General features: G+C 39.7%; 1 protein-coding gene across 1 annotated transcript in view; it reads left to right on the top strand.

The window, feature by feature from the left end:
• The first annotated feature begins 2,890 nt into the window (after positions 1–2,890).
• The window catches only part of RBM25 (RNA binding motif protein 25), a 58,285-nt gene continuing 40,246 nt past the window's right edge, over positions 2,891–20,929 (top strand). The window contains exons 1-3 of the mRNA XM_046008050.1: positions 2,891–3,079; positions 11,436–11,556; positions 19,311–19,360. Coding sequence (XP_045864006.1) covers positions 11,451–11,556; positions 19,311–19,360 — 156 coding nt within the window. The 5' untranslated portion in view covers positions 2,891–3,079; positions 11,436–11,450. The remainder of the gene's footprint in view (positions 3,080–11,435; positions 11,557–19,310; positions 19,361–20,929) is intronic.

Genomic DNA, 20,929 nt, shown 5'->3' with positions numbered 1-20,929 from the left:
CCGAAGGCAGCGGCTTAATCCACTGAGCCACCCAGGCGCCCCCCTTATTTAACCTTTCTAAGCCTTAGTTTCTACACCACAACTGTTCCTACTTTGGTGGGTTGCTGTGAGGTTTAAAAAGTTGCTGATATTTGCAAGATACTTAAAATAGTGCCTGGTACAACACAAATACTCAATTACCAGGCTCTGATTAGGTTATAACTTTATCTCTGTGTTCTAAAGGGTCTGGCTAGGGTTAGGAGTTTACACCCAAACTACAGAGATCTAGAGTAGTGGAAGGATCGATCATTTAGGAAATTTGGAGTGCCATTACCAAAGGCAGGGGAATGCAGGCAGGGTCAATGTAAGCAACAAATGCCTACTACAAAAAAGCTAGCAGGGGCGCCTGGGTGGCTCAGTGGGTTAAAGCCTCTGCCTTCGGCTCAGGTCATGATCTCGGGGTCCTGAGATCGAGCCCCTCATAGGGCTCTCTGCTCCGCAGGGAGCCTGTTTCCTTCTCTCTCTGCCGACTTGTGATCTTTGTCTGTCAAGTAAATAAATAAAATCTTTAAAAAAAAAAAAAGCTAGCAAACTTAAGACAACTCTTTTTTGTTGTTGTTTTTTATAAAAGTAATACATGACTTTCTATACAATGTTTCTAAAAAGGAAAGGGATACAGAGTAATTTGAAAGGATTTCTGTGTTCATGCTGGTAGTTGTAAAAAGTAGGCATAATCTGTTTTTTTTCTAAAGATTTTATTTATTTATTTGACAGAGAGCAAGAGAGAGAACACAAGCAGGGGGAGTGGCAGAGGCAGAGGGAGAACCAGGCTCCCCAATGAGCAGGGAGCCCAATGTGGGGGCTCAATCCTAGGACCCTGGGATCACGACCTGAACAGAAGGCAGTTGCTTAACCAACTGAGCCACCCAGATGTCCTCATAATCTGTTTTTTGAAAAATTTAACTAGCATTTTACTAGCATTTTACTGAACAAAGTACTTTCACATGCATTAGTTAATTTAATTTTTTTAATATATCACATCTTTTTTTTTTCTTTAAGATTTATTTATTTGAGAGAGAGACAGTAAGAGAGAGCATGAGAAAGGAGAAGGTCAGAGGGAGCAGACTCCCTATGGAGCAGGTAGCCGGATGCGGGACTCTATCCCAGGACTCTGGGATCATGACCTGAGCCATGATCAGTCGCTTAACCAACTGAGCCACCCAGGCACACAGTTAATTTAATTCTTGCAATAGCTCTGAGGAATAGCTATTATAGCTAATAATAATAGCCCTACTTAATGGTAAGGAAACCTAGTAAGAAATACAGGTGGATGTAAATTTTACAAATGATAGTAATGTTAGAGCCTTTCCCATTATTCTCCCACAGCATTTTATGTTCTGTTGGTACTCACATGTAATGATTTCTTTAATTCAACAATTATTTATTGAGCATTTGCTACGTACCAGGCTTTGTCCTAAGTACTACAATACAGTAGTGTATAAGAACGACAATCCCTAAAAATTTACATTCTAGTGGGGTAGGGAAAGACAAACCATAGAATAAGAAAACTGCACGAGGGGCGCCTGGGTGGCTCAGTGGGTTAAAGCCTCTGCCTTCGGCTCAGGTCATGATCTCAGGGTCCTAAGATCGAGTCCCACATAGGGCTTTTTGCTCAGCCGGGAGCCTGCTTCTCTTCCTCTCTCTGCCTGTCTCTGCCTACTTGTGATCTTTCTGTCAAATAAATAAAAATCTTAAAAAAAAACACCATAGTACAGTAACTAGTGATAAGTGCTATAGAGTAAAATTCGGTAGGAAAAGCAGATAAGGAAAGGGTGTTTGGTTCAATTTTATACACCATGGTGTGTTTGTCATCTGTTCCGCGTTGTTTGCAGCTCTTCCCAAACAACGGTAAAATCTCACTTGGATTTACCTTCATACTCCCAGCACTTAGCTCAGCACCAGGCACCCAGGGAAACAATATTTATTTATTTTTATTATTTTTTTAAAAAAGATTTTTGACACACAGAGATCACCAGCAGGCAGAGAGGCAGGCAGAGGGGAAGGGAAGCAGGCTCCCTGCTGAGCAGAGAGCCCGATGCGGGGCTAGATCCCAGGACCCTGAGATCCTGACCTGAGCCTGAGGCAGAGGCTTTAACCCACTGAGCCACCCAGGCACCCGGAAACAATACATTTATATTGAAAAAATGATGAGCCTTTCGAGAAGCAACAGTTGGGAAACAAAGGCCTGGGAAAAGATATTGCCCCTAAAAGTTCATAAATTGAAGAACCATTTGTGATTAGTTTATTTCCATTAATCTCGCTTTATTTCCGTTCATCTGGTAAGTGAAGATCTTTTCGGCACCTTTCTATTACAAAATGAAAGTTATGTGAGACGTTTTTACAGGCCGTTTTAGGCATTTCAAGTATCTTCAGCCACCTCTTCGGCCCTACCAGCGCGCACAAGGCGTGTGCGCGTGCACTGGAAACTACCACGCCCTTTGCCAGTTCTTGGTATCGAGGGTAGCTGTTTTCCAGGGAAAGGTCAGCACTCGCCGTTTCCACTGCGGTGTTAGGTGAAGCCCGGTCTGCAGTACGCCGAACCTCAACGAGCCACAGAGGAAGGCTGTAAACCCCGAGACCCACACTACAAAAGGTAAGACATTTCTAAGCCTTTGCGTCGTGCGCAGCAGAACCTTGACCTCAAGATGGCGTCTCGTAGTCATAAGATTTAATCAGCTCCAATCAAAAATGGCAGGGTGGGTCGTAATTTACAGCTCGAGCCTTTCTAGTCCCCACGAGGCGCTCCTTCTCTATGGTTATGCGCCGCTGCGTGGTGATTCAGAGCCAAAAGAGAGGACTATCTATACGCGTTCTTCTCTATGATTCTCCTCCTCCCTCTCCCCGGCCGCAGTGCACGCCGGGCAAGAGGAAGACCTCCAGAAGCTCCCCGCGCAGCGCGGCTGTGTTTGCGGCCTGTGCGAGTAGGCGCTTCGGAACCAGACTCCCGGCGAGCGGCGCGCAGAGACCTCGAACCGGTGGAGCCCGCTGGTAACCTGGAGCCCGGAACACCGCGAAGACCGCACCGTTTCCTCAGCGGCGGGTGAGTTCACGCCTCTGGACGCGTGTGGGAACCGGGAAACCGGGTACCTTGGTTGCGGGAGGAGGGGAAGCCAGGGAGGCTGCGAAAGGGCCGGGGTGGGATTGGGGGGTGAAGGGGGGGTTGGGGTGGGGGAGGGGACGGGCACGAGGCTTGGGTTTCTTCACTTCTCTAAGGCCTCAAAAACCAGTGGGCCCGTCAGGAGCCCGTGGAGGCCGGACTTACTGCCAGAGCTTTCCTCCTTGCATTGTCGCCCACTTTCCTTTTCCCCTCCACGGTCCACCACAGAGTGAATCGCCTTGGCCCATTCTGGCCTCCACGTTTGCCACAAAATGATCCGTCGGCCCCTTCGGAGCCCTTCTCTAAGGCCCCTTTCTAACCCGAGCTTGCGGAGGAGCCCTACTGTAGATTTTCCGGGCCTAGAACACTCTTGCCCCAGGCTCTGCTGACGAGCCATCGAGCACCCACCCTTTTTAGCGAGGTGCCGGGTCACCAACGGATTCCTTTTCCTTTCCTCTTTCGTCTTCCAGAGCCCGCCACCGAGTGGACTCCCTCAGTCCCCCAACCCGAATTCAGCTAATGCCCACCTTTTTTTAGCACCCCCCTGGCTCTCTCGAGATTGTCATGAGTATTGTGGTTCTGCCCCCCTTCCTCCTCTGGAGGTTGCAGTAAACTATATCCCCATTCATTCTAGGCGATGACCAGGTGCCACATTAAAATGTGTTCCCTGTTTCTTACGCTTCTTTGGTCTTCAGTACTTGTTAAATACGTTTTTCGAAGTAGATCTCGGAATATGAAGATTATTTTGCAGTTATGTAATGCGGATTTGTATGGCTATGGAAAAGCCATTTTGGTGCTGGGCACAGTGGAGCAGACCAAAAGGAGGGTAGAGATTGGGCTTCTCTTGTACGGGACTGCTGTAGTATGAAGTATCCTGAATTAGATAGTTGGCAGTAGACAATTTTTATGTTTTTGGGGGGACTTTAATTTTTAGAGGATTTCCATAAACCTCAGAGGCCTTGAAAGGCATCCAGTTGGTCATTGGTTCCTCATGATTCAAGCAGATAGTATGCAGTTCTGATTAACTTTTCTTAAAGTCTTGGTTTTCTTCATCTGTAAATTGAGGATTATTAGAGTAGTATCTGCTTCGTAGGTTATTGTGTTTGGGGACTGAGAAAAACATACCTAAAATCCTTAGAGCAGTGGCTAAGTAACATAGTGTTTAGTCCAAGTTAACTGATACTATTATTTAAGAGCCTAAGTGGGGACTCTTAACATTTCACCTGCTATATTCTGAATAAGTTTTTATAAATAAAATCAAAGTTAACCCTTAATAAGAAGTTTCTTGTTGGTACGTTGTTATTGGAAAGAGGCATTGTGATACAGTGAAAACAGCCTTTGGATCGGTAATTTCAGGATAGTGGGGAATTGGGGTCCCCACCCACTTACTGTTTTCCCTTGGACAGGGTAGCATCTTCATCTGTAAGTGAGTAATGTATCTGTGCCAAGTAATTTGGGAGATTCAGTGAGATAACCTATGTCGAAGACTTGTAAACAAATAAATTGAAATGTTAGTTAATATTTTCATTAAATAATTGCTCTTCTTGGGGCACCTGGGTGGCTCAGTCAGTTGTGTCCCAACTCTTTTTTTTTAAAGATTTATTTATTTATGAGAGAGACAGAGAGAAACTCTCAGGCAGACTCCTTGCGGAGACTTCTGCTGAGCAGGAAACCCGCCACGGGGCTGAGTCTCGACTTGAGATCATGACCTGAGCCAGAATCAAAAGTCAGATGCTTATCCGACTGAGCCACCCAGGTTCCCTGAGCCATACAACTCTTGATCTCAGCTCAGGTCTTGATCTCAGGGTTGTGAGTTCAACCTGTTTTCCACCCTTGGTGTGGAGCCTACTTTAAAAAAAAATTCATCTCCTTGGGGTTATCAAATTTCCATTTGGAATTCCCAGAGTAGTTTCCCCCTTATTTATTTATTTATTTAGGTATGGTTCCAAACTACTTCTAGGAAGAAAATGTTTTTATTTTTTATTTATTTATTTTTTAATTTATTTATTTGATAGAGATCACAAGTAGTCAGAAAGGCAGGCAGAGAGAGAGAGGAGGAAGCAGGCTCCCCGCTGAGCAGAGAGCCCGATGTGGGGCTCCATCCCAGGACCCTGGGATCAATGACCTGAGCCGAAAGCAGAGGCTTTAACCCACTGAGCCACCCAGGCACCCCTGTTTTTATTTTTTAAATGTTACAGAAAGGCACCATATATTAATAATAGTTTGGGTTAAGTGTTTTTATTTTGTGGTTTGGTATCTTTTTATTCCACTGTGGTAAGACTTTACATATATATTTTTTTAATTTTATGTATTTATTTGAGAGAGATCACAAGTAGGCAGAGAGGCAGGCAGAGAGAGAGGAAGGGGAAGCAGGTTCCCTGCTGAGCAGAGAGGATCCCAGGACCCTGGGATCATGACCTGAGCGGAAGGCAGAGGCTTTAACCCACTGAGCCACCCAGGCGCCCCTTAAATATGTTTTAAAAATAGGATGAATTCATTTTAACATTGGTAACTACTTCAGACCCATTACGAGTTTGGAATTTTCAAGTAACTTTTTGGGTCACAGATTAGCTATATACTTCTCTCATTTATGTATGGTTTAAAGAAAAATTATATTGACTATTTTGTAGCTTTGGAAGCAAAAGTAGCCATTGAGTCATTCAGTATCTTATGAAAACATTCTGAGTATTTTAATTTTGATAGTCTTTTCTGACAACTACCACTGCCATTCCTTAAAGAGTTTCGATTGATTCCCCCTTAAAGTTTTTGAATAGCTTATTTCTGACCCTTTTGTTGAATTTTGAAACTTCAGAAAAGAACATAGTATTTACACCACCAGAATTGTTGATACTACTTTTTAAAACCTAGTACGATTTCAGACTTCAAAAAAGTTTCAAGAGTAGTGGAAAGAATTCTCAAATACCCAGATTCCCCAAATGATAACATTTCACAGATTTGCTTTATCTTCTCCTTTTTCTTCATAGATTTCTTCTGAAATGTTTTACTGCTGCAGTAAGTTTCAGTAAGCTGCAGATGAGGTGTCCCTTAGGCCTTAAACACTTCAGGTATATTTCCTAGAATAAAGACATTTTCATATTTAACAACAGTAGAGTGAACAAAATCAGGAAATTAATACTGATTCAGTATTGTCTGATCTACAGGTCTTAACTGGATTTAGCCTGAAATTGCCCTGAGTTGGTATTGCTTTTCTTTTCTTTTTTTTAAAATGATTTTATTTATTTGTTTGACAGAGATCACAAGTAGGCAGGAGAGGCAGGCAGAGAGAGGTGGGGTGGGGAAGCAGGCTCCCTTGCCAGGATCCTCAGATCATAACCTGAGCAGAAGCAGAGGCTTAACCCACTGAGCCACCCAGGCGCCCCTTGCTTTTTTTTTTTTTAAAGCAACTTTATTAAGGTGTAGTTAACACACAAAATACACTCTTTGTAACGTGTAATTTGATGAGTTTTTGGTAAATGTTCAGAGTTGTGCATCTGTTACCTCAAAAAGGATTCCTCTTCCTTTTTGCATGCCACTCCTTGTTCCCACCTCAGCTCCAGTCCACCACTAATGTTTCTCTGTAGGTAGTATTGCTTTTTAATGATTGAAGTTGGTAAAACAGCTAAGTGGAAATCTCAGAAAAAGATCAGTTCCCTTTTTGGAGACTTGAGTATTTTCATATCTCTGAAAAGTTTTCCTGCAAAAGAAATTTTTTTGTTAATCAAGCATTTCCCATTCTTGAGACATGGAACACTTTTTCTTAGGAATAGTTCCTGAAGACTTTCTTTTTGTAGAAATTCAGTTTGAGAAATGATGTTTTGAAGGGTTTGCTTTGCTTAGGCTGGGGCAGGTGTGTCAGGCCATTGTACCCTGCAGGCTATAAACAAGCGAACGATGCATTCTATAGTCATGATCATTTATATTCAGTGTAGAGCCACTGGGCTGGCTGTGTAACTATATAATATCTTCAGTTTGCTCTTTCAGAGCTAATAAAACCAATACTTAGAAAAGAACCTGACATAAAATTGGAGATAGATACTTGTTGAATGAATGAATGAGTTGTATACTCATTTACTAAGGAGAATCTGTTGGTTCTTTTACCTCTTACCATTTGAAATTTGGCACTGTGTCGTGATGGCGTTAGCCACTGTATCTATTCCTGGTGAAATAATTTGTTTTCTGTTGGGATAAATGTGCAGTGGAGGAATGGTTGTAAGCAGTAAGTAGTATAGGAAAAAAAGAGGGATTTAAAAGTGTAAAGAGGAGATGGGGCACCTGGGTGGCTCAGTGGGTTAAAGCCTCTGCCTTCAGCTCAGGTCATGATCCCAGGGTCCTGGGATCAAGTCCCGCATGGGGCTCTCTGCTTGGCAGGGAGCCTGCTTCCTGCTCTCTCTGCCTGCTGCTCTGCCTACTTGTGATCTCTGTCTGTCAAATAAATAAATAAAATCTAAAAAAAAAATAAAATAAAAGTGTAAAAAAAAAAAAGAAATGCAGAATGCATGCATATTTTGAATGGTAAAGATAAATCTTATTTGCAAGGGTTTTTTTTTTTTAAGTGTTTTTAGATGGAGGAGACTAGATTTATTGAGATAAAATTTGCATGCAATATAATGCACCCATTTTAATTTCAGTTAATTTTGACAAATGCATAATAAACCCATATGACCACTGCCATGCTAGAGATAAGGAACACTTGCATCATAGGTGCTTGTTTTTGTTACTTTGGGCCATAAGGTTTCATACGTACTGGGTAAAAATGCTTTGAGCCTTCTAAAAGTGAAATGAGCTCCAAAGTGAAAGTGAAAAAAGTGAAAAAATACAAGTATTTTAAAATATTATTTAAGTCATTTCAGTGCTAATAGAATAACCTTTGCATTCCTTTTCTTAAACCTCACACATGACCCCTCAGCAGCAGTTGGCTACCTTCAAAGTACTGCATCCAGGATCTAACACTTCAGCCACTTCTGCCTATTTCAGGCCACCCTCTCTGGACTGTGTTATTGGCAGTAGTGTCCTGCTTCTTCTACCCTTGTTCTCCAGTCTTAACACAGTGGCCAGTGACACTGTTAAAATATAAGTCAGGTCAGAAGTCTTTCAAATGTTTTCCATCTCATTCATAGTAAAAATCAAAACCTTTACAGTGGCCTACGAAGTACTACATTCTCTGAATCCCCTCCCCCAAGTAGTACTTGGTTGGCATTTATCTTGGACTTTCCTCAGAAGTACTCTGTTCCAGCTCTTGGCCTTGCTTTCCTCCCATAAACGCTCCATACCCACCTCGGGCTTTTTGTATTTGCTGTTTACTTTGCTTGGAAGGCCATTACCGTCAGATACAAGGCTTCTGCCAAGGCCCCTTTGGAGTCTTTTGTTCAATTTGCCTACCTTCTTGGTGAGGCCTGACCACCATATTTTAGTAGTTCCTAGTCTTTTCCCTGCTTTATTCTGCAAAGTACTTACCAACTTTGAATCTCTGTATAATTTGTAGTGAGAGTATTACCGTTTATCAACTGTAGGTAAAAACTGATAAACTTTGCTTATGGTTATAAAAGTTTATTCTCATTTTCACATGTGAAAACAAGTCATTTTGTAAAAGGTATTGATACTCTCATTTTCGGATGTTTAAAATGAACATTAATATTTATCAGTGATCATCAGAATTGTAGTTTTCTGGCCACAGGAGGGACCATTGTCTTACTAAGAATACCTTCACTTTTGAAGCTCGCCTGTGAATAAGCAAGCTGTGAACGGTGCTAAATGAAAGGGCCATAGAACACAGAAAAATTAGAAGTGAGTGGAATGGATATATTGGCATAAATAAAGACATAATCTGGTTAGTTTGTACAGAATGAATTATACATTTAAAAGTCATGAAATAGAATTTGAATTTAAAAAATAGTACTTACAGCTAATATTTGACAATAAATGATTCTAGAGATGAATTCATGCTCCAATCTTTGTAAACATTGTGAGGCTAGGCACTGGGTCATTGCTAGCATAGTACTGGCACGTGGGAGCTTCTTAATCGGTTTACTGATTCATTCATTGATTTATTTATTCAACAGGTATTATTATCAACTGCTCTCCTAAGAAAGTGCTGAGATAGAGTATTATAATGATAATAGAAGAGTTTCTGTAAGTAGGACAGTAGCCCTCTATTAAAAGGAGATACACTCCTGCCCCTTTTATATAGAATATTTGTTTTTGTTTTTGGGCAAAAGTTTTATAAAAAGATTATTTAAAAATTCAACACTTCTACGGTCATTAATTAGTTGCATTTTTCTTTTTAATTTATGCTGATACTTAGTATTTTAAAGTATTTGCTTATTTCCTAAGTGTATGAAATCCTAGGAATTTATTTTATTTGTAAAGCTTTCCAAGTATTTTAAGTGTACTGTGTTTTCTGAAATTGAAGTTTAGATTTTATAGAATACTGTATTATCCTAACTAATTAAATCAAAAGAACACTGAGGAAGAACAGCTCTGAGTCTGAAGGGCATGCTTTTCTAAGACCGTTTTAAAGAAATGTCTAATAAACAGGTAAAAAGATACTCAACCTCCTTAGTGATTAAGGAAATGCTCATCAAAGTGAGAGCGTTTTTTTTTTTTTTTTTTTTTTTTTTAATACCTGTTAGGTTGTTATCATTTAAACACTGATTTACTCTAGCAATGGTGAGGATCTGAGCAAAGGGCATTCCCATACATTGGTGGTGGGGATACAGATTTGCACACTAGCTTTGGAGGATGACTTGGAGGTAAAGTGTAGATACATGTAGTACTAATCTGTACAATAGAATTTCTTGCACAGTGCATAGATTTATATGTCCAAGAATGTTTAACGTTATAAGAGGCAAAATGTTGAATCAACCATCCATATTGAATAAATAATTATTGTATACCTGTATTATAGTAGTTTACTGCATTACAAAGATTGGAATAGAAGTTAATGAACTGATATGAAGAGATGTTAATGATAATTGAGGGAGAAATGCACCTAACAATATAGTATGATTATATTGTTTGCAGAAAAACACAAATAATTATATATTAGTTTGTGTATAGAAAGGTATTTAGAAGAATACAACGATATATACCAAACTGTTGGGATTAGGGGGCGAGGAAGTGGAAGACATGCACTTTTTATCTTCTCTCTTCTGAAGGGTGAGTAAATCAATGTATGAAACACAAAAAATAGTAGAGACAGATGTTCTTTAAAAGCTTCAAACAGCTCTAGACTCCTTCAGTTACAAAGGGTGTGGGGGGAGTTTTTCCTAGTGTCTGACAGATTTATCTCCTGTTGATCAAATCACTGCTATTTAGTGCCATCACTGGTATGAGATCACTTATTTTGGCTGCTTTTTAAAATTGGTGCATCGGATCTTCCCAGGACATCCTAATGTAGTTTTTTAACTTTTTCTAATAGTTTTGGACACTCAAGTATGTTGATGAAAATATAAAATTTGGTGGTAGGGGAGTCTTAAATATTTATATTTGTTTAAAGGACAAAATTAAATTTATTTTAAGTAGTAATATCACAAACCAAATGAAACAGTTCACTGTATTCTTGTATTAAAAATTAGCTTCTAAAAAAGAAAGTTAACTTCTGATTCTTGAATTTCATTCATTCATTGAATATCATTCAAGAATGGTTAAGAGGTTTAAGAGGTTTGCTTTTAAGTTTACCACAAACTAGGACATTTTTCTTATTGTCACAAATTGTAGGTTCTCTTTATATCTGAGTGGTTAGTATGGGTTAGTATGTGAACTTATGTCAGGAGGTTTCTTCTCTCTCAGGTTTATAGTTCACTGAGACATTCATTTGTCCTTAGGGAACTGGCCAACACTGAATCAACAGATACTGTATAACTTTGTACATTTAGTTTTCAAGGTGCTGATGTATGTAAAAAAATGAATGCATCAGAACATTTAAAGAAAAAAACTGTTAGATAATCTTCCTGGATTCTGAGTTTGGTTTAAAAAAAAAAAAATTCATTGATGTTTGGTATTTAGTTTTTGGATATTAACTGAACCTCAAAATTTTTTTCTTCCTTTATATGTATTCCCATATGATTGTAGGAGTCTATCCTGAATTTAGATCGTGTACATTTTGGGAACTTATTTTAGAAAAGATCTAAGTTTTAAAAATTCTCAATGGACAGACAGAGAAAAGAGGGTCTTTGCCAACTCCTTTGGGTAAGAAAACTTTAGAATTTTGCAGATACTCTAAAAATGAAGGCCAACAAACCAGGCATATCAAATTGCAAAGTTTTCAAATAAAATGATTTGTCATGATTTTTTTCTTTAGACCGCTGCAGTAAGAATGTCTTTCCCCCCTCATTTGAATCGCCCTCCTATGGGAATCCCAGCACTCCCACCAGGGATCCCACCCCCACAGTTTCCTGGTTTTCCTCCACCTGTACCTCCAGGTAAGTTTGTGGATACTGTTGTTATTTTTAACTGTACTTTTGTTATTATAGTGTTAACTTTAGGAAAATGGTACGTATGTGACTGTGTTTTAGAGCAAAGATGTTAGCACGCTTCTGTAAATGAGATACCTTATCTTCCTGTGACAGTACTTTGCATATCTGCCTGAGTATCAAACTTATCTGTGAAGATTTTTCAGAAACACCTTTATTTAAAAAGGAAATGCGTATTCCAATAAATACATGCTAATTTGTATGATTCAGTAGTTAAAAAGGTATACTGTGAAAGATTTTGCTCATATTTCCACATAACCGATGTTACTATTCCCTTAGCAAAAGAGAAACAAAACAGGCTCTTGGTTTCTTTATCCTTTCAGATAGTTTTTAATGCACACTACAAGCTGCTGTAAGTATATGTGTGTGTATATATATATTTTTTTTTCCTTCCTCGTAAAGAAAGAGGGAGAGCGTGCATGAATGTGAGCAGGTGAGCTGGGAGGGAGGGGCAGAAGGAGAGAGAGAATCCCAAGCAGGTTCCACACCCAGTGCAGAATCTCACACAGCGCTTGATTATGTGACCCTCAGATCACAACCTGAGCTGAAATTAAGAGTTGGATACTTAACTTACTGAGCCACCCAGGCTGCCCCTAAGTATACTTTTATCCACTGTTTTACTTTTTTCTTTCTTTCTTTTTTTTTTTTTTTGAGATTTTATTTATTTATTTGACAGACACAGCGAGAAAAGGGGAGTGGGAGAGGGAGAAGCAGACTTCTGGCAGAGTAGGGAGCCTGATGCAGGGCTCAAGTCCAGGACTCTGGGATCATGACCTGAGCTGAAGGCAGACGCTTAAGGACTGTGCCACCCAGGCGCCCCTGTTTTTCTTTTAATGCAGATATATAGCAGCATCTATGTATCTATGTATGTATCTGTATTTATGTACACACACACTATTTTGCCTCTTGCTTTTTTTTTTTTTTTTAAGATTTTATTTGATTTATGTGGGAGAGAGATCATGAGCAGTGGGGAGGGGACAGAGAAGCAGACTTCCCACTGACCAGGGAGCCGGAGGTGGGGCTTGATCCCAGGACCCTGGGATCATGACCATAGCTGAAGCCAGACACTTAACTGACTGAGCCACCCAGGTGCCCTGCCTCTTGCTTTTTTATGCTTGACAATATATCTTGGAGAGCTTTCCAAATTACCATATTAAAAACTTCCTCTCTCCAGAACTCTTCAGGAAAAAAAAAATTTTTAGGTTCCACTCCAATCCACAGATTCAGAACCTCAGCTATTAGAGCCCAGGAATTTTTTTTTTTTTTTTTTTTTTTTTAAGATTTTATTTATTTGTCTGAGAGAGTTTGCACAAGCAGGCAGAGGCAGAGAGAGAAGCAGACCCCTGCTGAGCAAGGAGCCCGATGCGGGACTCGATCCCAGGATGCTGGGATCATGACCTGAGCCGAAGCGACTGAGCCATCCTGGCGTCCCAGAAATTTTTATTTTTAGAAGTTAACAGTTTTTAACAGGGGATTCCTAAACATCTATTTAAGCATAGCTTAGAGGACCCACATTTGAGAACCATTATCTTAAGGTACATAATTAACATTGCTTGGCCTAGGAGAACAAGGGTTTTCCTTAGGTTTATGGGTGTAGTTCAGATATTTTTATATTTTATGGGACTGAAAACATTTTATACAAAATCAATTTCCCTTCCAAAAGACCACTGCTACAAGCTCTTCTTATTTGTATGTTAAGCCCCTCCCCCATGTAGAACCTGTGTAATTCAGGCTGAAATCAGTGAATGCGCCTGTAAATCATGCAGAAATATTTTGTTTGAGGAAAGCTTTACATCAGAGACCTGTTTGTGTGTGTGTGTGTTTTAATTTTTTATTTATTTCTTATTTTTTTATAAACATATAATGTATTTTTATCCCCAGGGGTACAGGTCTGTGAATCGCCAGGTTTACACACTTCACAGCACTCACCATAGCACATACCCTCCCCAATGTCCATAACCCCCTTCCCCTCTCCCAACCCCCTCTCCCCTCAGCAACCCCCAGTTTGTTTTGTGAGATTAAGAGTCATTTATGGTTTGTCTCCCTCCCAATCCCATCTTGTTTCATTTATTCTTCTCCTATCCCCCTAACCCTCCATGTTGCATCTCCACGTCCTCATTATCAGGGAGATCATATGATAGTTGTCTTTCTCCGATTGACTTATTTCACTAAGCATGATACCCTCTAGTTCCATCCACATCGCAGAGACCTGTTTTTAACCATTGGATGATCTATTTGAAATTATAGTGTTTTTCTAAAGAGCTTGACTCTTGAGAAATCAGCAGTACATTGAAGTTGAGTCTTAAGGTGGATTGTTAATTCATAACACACATATTCTAGAGGCTCAGCTTTGGGGCCCTCCTACTCCTAAGTCAAGTGTATGGCAGTGTTGGAGTAGGTGTGAAAAACCACAAGATAAACATGGCAATGTTTCTGAAGTATTATTTAACACTTCAGGAATTTGGGGATAAATCATACTTTTAAAAGTTGGAACAAATACTTATGCATATATATCATGGAATAAAATGGAATATTTGTATAAATTTTGAAGACATTTATGCTTGTAGCAACTCGTTGTATATCCTTCTAGGTAATTATGGATGTGTATTTGTTTCCACCTGCTGCCAGGAGTATAGGTTGAAATATGTATTTAAATTTAAATAAAATAAAATTTAAATTAAAACCAGTTTAGTATTTCATGGACCAGTTGCTGAATTTTAGTCAGTAATTTAGCTTTTCTGTAATGTACTATATAAAGGAATTTCTGGTGAATAGGGTGATTGAGAGAATAATGTTAACAGAAAACTGAATAAAGTTGTCAACCATCTAACAGATTAGTAACATAGGAACAATAGTGTCCAGAGCCATTTTCATTTGGGCAACAATTTTGGGGCAGTTCATATATCCTGATTTTGTTCATAAATTTGTAGTCTTGTAAGAAGATCTATGGGCCCTTACTGGTAGCCATGATACTTTTCTTTTTTTTTTTAAGCAAAACCCTTATGTTATGGTTTTATAGGGAAGAATAGTTTACTTTTTATTTCTTTGTGAAGAAATTTAAGGGATTGGGAATGAACTTAATCACTTATTCAGAATCAGGAAAGGTGACAGTGAAAAATCAGTGCCTTAAGTTCCTTCCTGATTGGTTGGTTTTATAGAAAAGATTTTAAAGTCTTGAATTTTTTTTAAGATTTTATTTATTTATTTGACAGAGATCACAAGTAGGCAGAAAGGCAGGCGGAGAGACAGTAAGGGAAGCAGGCTCCTTGCTGAGCAGAGAGCCTGATGCAGGGCTCGATCCCAGGACCCTGAGGTTATGACCTGAGCCGAAGGCAGAGGCTTTAACCCACTGAGCCACCCAGGCACCCCTAAAGTCATTTGAACTTTTAAAGAGCAAACACTAAATTTACCATTTTCTGATGAACATTATATCAAATTGTTAAATGGAAGTAGAAGAATGAAACCTTTTTTTCTTCAGACTGTTGCCTGCATAATTTTTTTAAGATGGGACAGCAGACCCCGAAAGCAGATTGTCAGTTTCTCTTCTTGGTCAGTGCCTTACTAATGTGGGCATTTATTCAGCGTGGTAACCTGTTAATTCTGAATCTGTTTACAGCAGCATACACTTATCATTTCTGTTAGGGAAATATATTTAGATGGTAAACCAGACCTTAGTTGCAGTTCATTCTGCATTCTGTGTGTAGCATTAATACTTTAAAAAGTAAATAATGAAATAATATGGTAAACTAGGATAGTAATTCAAGACCATAATACCCCTATTCATGTATAATTTTCTTGTTTTGCTTTTTAGCTCAATTCTAAGTGTGATGGTCACGTTCTATGTTAAATTAGAAAATCAGTTTGAAAAAGAACTATAAATTTTCCCTAAAATGTAATACATGCTTATAGAAAAAGGAAGTTTTTTTCCCCATACAGTTCCTAAGAATTTCCTTCTCCAAACATAGCCTTTCTTATCAGCTTCTAGTGTGTAACTGTCCAGAGACACATTGTACGTATCCTGGTGTGTTTGCTTATGTTTACCCTTTCCCCTCTTCTGTTGTTTAATAACTCAACCAGTACTGCACTGTTCACTCTGTGTACTTCTGCTTCTTTTCAGTTCAGCATGTGTACATCTTTGTAATGAGTACCAATACATTTTCCACTGAATTCTCTATTGTATGGTATTAGTAAATTGAGGTAGGAAACATAACTGTTAAAACTTTAAGTAACTGTCAGGACCCATGGGTGGCTCAGTCGGTAAAGCATTTTCCATTGGCTCAGGTCATGATCCCAGGGTCCTGGGATCGAGTTCCACATCAGTCTCCTTGCTCTATGGGGAGCCTCCTCCTCCCTCTGCCTGCTTCTCCCCCTGCTTGTGCTCACTCGCTCTCTCTGACAAACAAATAAAATCTCTAAAAAAAAAAAATACCTTTTAGTATTAAAAAGGACAAAGCAATGGTGTGCCTGGGTGGCTCAGTCTGTACAACATGCAACTCTTGATCTCAGGGTTGTAAGTTGGAGCCCCATGTTGGGTGTAGAGCTTGCTTAAAGAAAAAAAAAAAATTTCCCCACTGTCTTTTTCTGAAATTTTCTTTATTTTTATTTTTATTTTTTTGAAGGTTTTATTTAAAAACGGGATAGAGAAAGAGAAAGTGCACATGTGTGCACCAGCAGAGGGAGAGGGAAAGGGAGAAACAAGCTCCCCTCTGAGCAGGGAGCCTGATGTGGAACTCCATCCCAGGATCCTGGGATCATGACCTGAGCCAAAGGCAGGTGCTCAACTGACTCAGCCACCCAGGCACCCCTGAATTTTTCTTTAGTAGAAATTTTACCTGTGGAAAAGATGCTATCTAGATTATAGTTGATAAAGCGGGGGTGACTTTTTTTTGTTTTGCAAAGTTGAAAGTGAAAAATTAAGATACATGGATTGATGAATTACAGTTCTGAGCATCTATTGTGTTGAAGTGCTTCACATAAATAATCTTAGTCAGTCTCATAGGTGCTCCAAAGAAATTACCTCAGGAAAATTGAGGAAACTGCAGCTTAAAGAGCTTGCCTAAGATTGCATAGTTAGATGTGGCAGAACCGAGTTGTACCTAGGTTTGATTCTGAAGTCTTTTTTCTTTTCTTTTTTTAAAGGTTTATATACATATTTAAATAATTTTTATGCCTGATATGATTTAAATAATTTTTACACCTGTAAAGATTTAAATAATCTTTATACCTGACATGGGGCTCGAACTCATGACCCTGAGATCGAGACTCATAGGCTTCTCTGACTGAGCCAACGAGGCACCTCTATGTTTTTTTCTATTTTGTGCAATATTCTATTGACTACATTGTTTAAGAATCCTGATTTCTTTCATTTAAAAGTTTTAAAGTTTTATTATTTTTTAAAAGATTTTATTTATTTATTTGACAGAGATCACAAGTAGGCAGAGAGGCAGGCAGAGAGAGAGAAGAGGAAGCAGGCTCCCTGTCAAGCAGAGAGCCCAATGTGGAGCTCGATCCTAGTACACTGAGACCATGACCCGAGCCGAAGGCAGAGGCTTTAACCCACTGAGCCACCCAGGCACCCAAGTTAATTAAAGTTTTATTGGAAAATAAATGGATAATGTTAAATGTTTAAGAATTTATTACCAGTCTTAGCTGTAGAATTCTCTTAAATTGATGTTAAATTTGAACTGAAGAGAAATTTCAGAACTTCTTGAGATAATACTTTTAAAAAAAGCATTTTAAAATTTATCTTAGAAAAGTAGACAACTCGGGGCACCTGGGTGGCTCAGAGGGTTAAGCCTCTGCCTTCAGCTCATGTCATGGTCCCAGGGTCCTGGGATCGAGCCCCGCATTGGGCTCTCTGCTCAGCTGCGAGCCTGCTTCCTCCTCTCTCTCTGCCTGCCTCTGCCTACTTGTGATCTCTCTGTCAAATAAATAAATAAATAAATAAAATCTTTAAAAAAAAAAGAAAAGTAGACCACTCTTTCACTGATCTTTGCCCTTAGTGCTCGGATGGCAAGATGTTTTAATTAGTTATATACACAAGAACACTCAGTACAGTAGTCACTGGTTGGTAAACAGTGTAGTTGAAAGCCCATTAACTCCTCTATTTTTTTTTATTTTAAATATTTATTTCTTTGTCAGGGAGAGGGAGAGAGCACAAGCAGGTAGAGTGGCAGGCAGAGGCAGAGAGAAGCAGGCTCCTCGCTGAGCAAGGATCCCGATGCGGGGCTGGGTGACCTGAGCCAAAGGCAGCCGCTCACCGATTGAGCCACCCAGGTTGGCTCCCCCATTGACCCCTCTTAAACCCTCAGTGCATCCAACAGATGATTGTCTTAGAGATTTTCTTTGACACTGAGATTACTAGTCATATTTTTTGCATTTAAAAAAATTTTTTTTGAATTTTTAAAATTTTTAAAAAAGATTTTATTTATTTGAGAGCGAGAGCATGAGAGGGAAGAGTGTAGAGGGAGAAGCAGACTCCTGCTGAGCAGGGACCCTGATGCAGGACTTGATCCCCGGAGTCCGGGATCATAACTTGAGCTAAAGGCAGTTGCTTAACCAACTAAGCCACCCAGGCACCCCGATTTTTTTTTTTGTTGTTGTTGTTTTTTTTGTTTTTTTTTAAGATTTTATTTATTTATTTGACAGACACAGATCACAAGTAGGCAGAGAGGCAGGCAGAGAGAGAGAGAGGGAAGCAGGCTCCCTGCTGAGCAGAGAGCCCGATGCGGGACTCGATCCCAGGACCCCGAGATCATGACCTGAGCCGAAGGCAGCGGCTTAACCCACTGAGCCACCCAGGCGAGGCGCCCCACCGATTTTTGTTTTTAATAAAGAAACAGCAATAACAAGATTCTTTCAAGGTTTCTAGATTAATTTCTCATTGGATACTTTTTTTTAACTTTTAAAGGATTCATTAATACCGTGTTTACTCATAAGTGAATCTGTATTTGCATAAATTTACTTGCTTTTAGGATGTACTGAATCAAGTGAACATGAATCAGTATCTGTCCAGATTTTTAAACTCCTGAGATAGAAGTATCCTGTAGTGGTAGTCTTCTTGCTTTTAGAATAGTTTTTTGTTGTGTAAGTTTATATAGACCAGCCTGTACCACATTGCTTTTGAAAATAAGGCATTCATCAGTAATCTAATTTTCATTAGTCATATGTTTCTTTAGATATGTTTTTTTTTTCAAGATTTTATTTATTTTTTTGACAGACAGAGATCACAAGTAGGCAGAGAGGCAGGCAGAGAGAGAGAAGGGGAAGCAGGCTCCCTGCTGAGCAGAGATCCCAGTGTGGGGCTTGATCCCAGGACCCTGGGAATATGACCTGAGCCGAAGGCAGAGGCTTTAACCCACTGAGCCACCCAGGTGCCCCTAATCATGTTTCTACTTAAATTAACTGTGAGTGGGATGCCTGGGTGGCTCAGTTGGTTAAATGGATGCCTTCAGCTCACGTCGTGATCCCAGTGTCCTGGGATCAAGTCCCACATCGGGCTCCTTGCTCTGCAGGGAGCCTGCTTCTCCCTCTGCCTCTGCCTGCCACTCTGCCTGCCTGTGCTCTCTCTATCTCTCTGACAAATAAAATCTTAAAAAAAAAAAAAATTTACTGTGAATGAGGATACCTATTTATGTGCCATGTAATATAGAATATAGTCATATATACTTGTATTCATAAGATTTAATGTGCTTTTTTCTTAGGGACCCCAATGATTCCTGTACCAATGAGCATTATGGCTCCTGCTCCAACTGTAAGTATAATTTTAAGGAGGAAATAGGAGATACAGTAGTGTTACTATATTTATTTATTTATTTATTTCACAGAGACACAGCAAGAGAGGGAACAGAAGCAGGGGGAGTGGGAGAGGGAGAAGCAGGTTTCCCACCAAGCAAGGAGCCTGATGTGGGGTCCGGTTTCAGGACCCTGGGATCATGACCTGAGCTGAAGTCAGATGCTTAAGGACTAAGCCACCCATGTGCCGCACGTGTTAGTGCATTTAAAGCTTAAAAAAAAACACACCACAACTTAATAAACTTAAATTATTTTTAGTATATAGAAGAGTAATAGGGAGTGAGAGCATGTATATCATACTACTTGAGTATCATTTTCACTCAGCTATGCATATTATGCAGTTGCCTTTAAAATAGGGTCCCTAAATAGTTTATGATTTACCTTATAGTCTCTAGACTCTTCTTATACTTAGTATATTGGATTTAGGTCATTGGGTCTTTCATCTTCCCTACTCTTATCTTGGTCCTGGGAGATAGAATGATCAAGACACGTTTGATCTCATAAATGAAAAAAAGACTATAAATGATCCTTATAGAAACTTAAATTTTGAAGTGAAATTTGTGTTGAATGTACTCCATTCTTTTCTCTCACCTACCTAAATTTTTAGCCCCTTCCAAACTATTTTTTTCTGTCCTCTGGTATGATATCGTTAAGCTTTTATTTAAAGTTTTCTTGAAGTCTTTACTCTGCTAAAGTGTTTTATTATTCATTCTTTTTTTTTTTTTTATAAGATTTTATTTAGTAGAGAGAGAGAGAGAACACAAGCAGGGGAAAAACAGGCAGAGGGAGAAGCAGGCTCCGTGATGAGCAAGGAGCCCGATGTGGGACTTGATCCCAGGACCCTGGGATCATGATACGGGCCGAAGGCAGTGTCCCTATTATTCAGTCTTCTTAAGTCTTAATTCACATTCATCAACGCTTTTGTACACTTTAAGCTGTAACACATGAATGAATAATAACCCTCTTAACTGTTGTTTAACCAGAACTTTCCTTTGAGTTAAGTGGTAGAGTATCAAACTTCGTCTGGAATTCCACTATGTGGGGGGAGGTAGATTTCATTACTTTCAATTGTTTTTTGATCCATGGATTTTGAAAAGGGAGGAAGGGGAGTGTTATTCAAATAAAAAGGAGATGGGAAGGGCGCCTGGGTGGCTCAGTGGGTTAAAGCCTCTGCATTCGGCTCAGGTCATGATCTCAGGGTCCTGGGATCGAGCCCCACATCGGGCTCTCTGCTCAGCCAGGAGCCTGCTTCCCTTCCTCTCTCTCTGCCTGCCTCTCTGCCTACTTATGGTCTGTCTCTGTCTGTCACATAAATAAATAAAATCTTAAAAAAAAAAAGAAAAAGGAGATGGTAACTCTGTGGGCAAACAGGAATCTGCTGTGAGAGGCAGACCACTGAGAAGACATGGGTCTGCAGAGCAAGGGGGAGTCCAATTTTTCTTGCATTGGATATCCACTGTTAGGCTATTTTGGAAAACCTCTGCATGACAGGTACTCTTGCTTTCTTGCATTTCAGTTAGGAAAAGGT

The sequence above is a fragment of the Meles meles genome, chromosome 6, assembly GCF_922984935.1.
Source record: "Meles meles chromosome 6, mMelMel3.1 paternal haplotype, whole genome shotgun sequence".
NCBI lineage: Eukaryota > Metazoa > Chordata > Mammalia > Carnivora > Mustelidae > Meles > Meles meles.
Note: the sequence above shows the minus strand (reverse complement) of the source record. Positions and strands in the feature narration are given on the sequence as shown.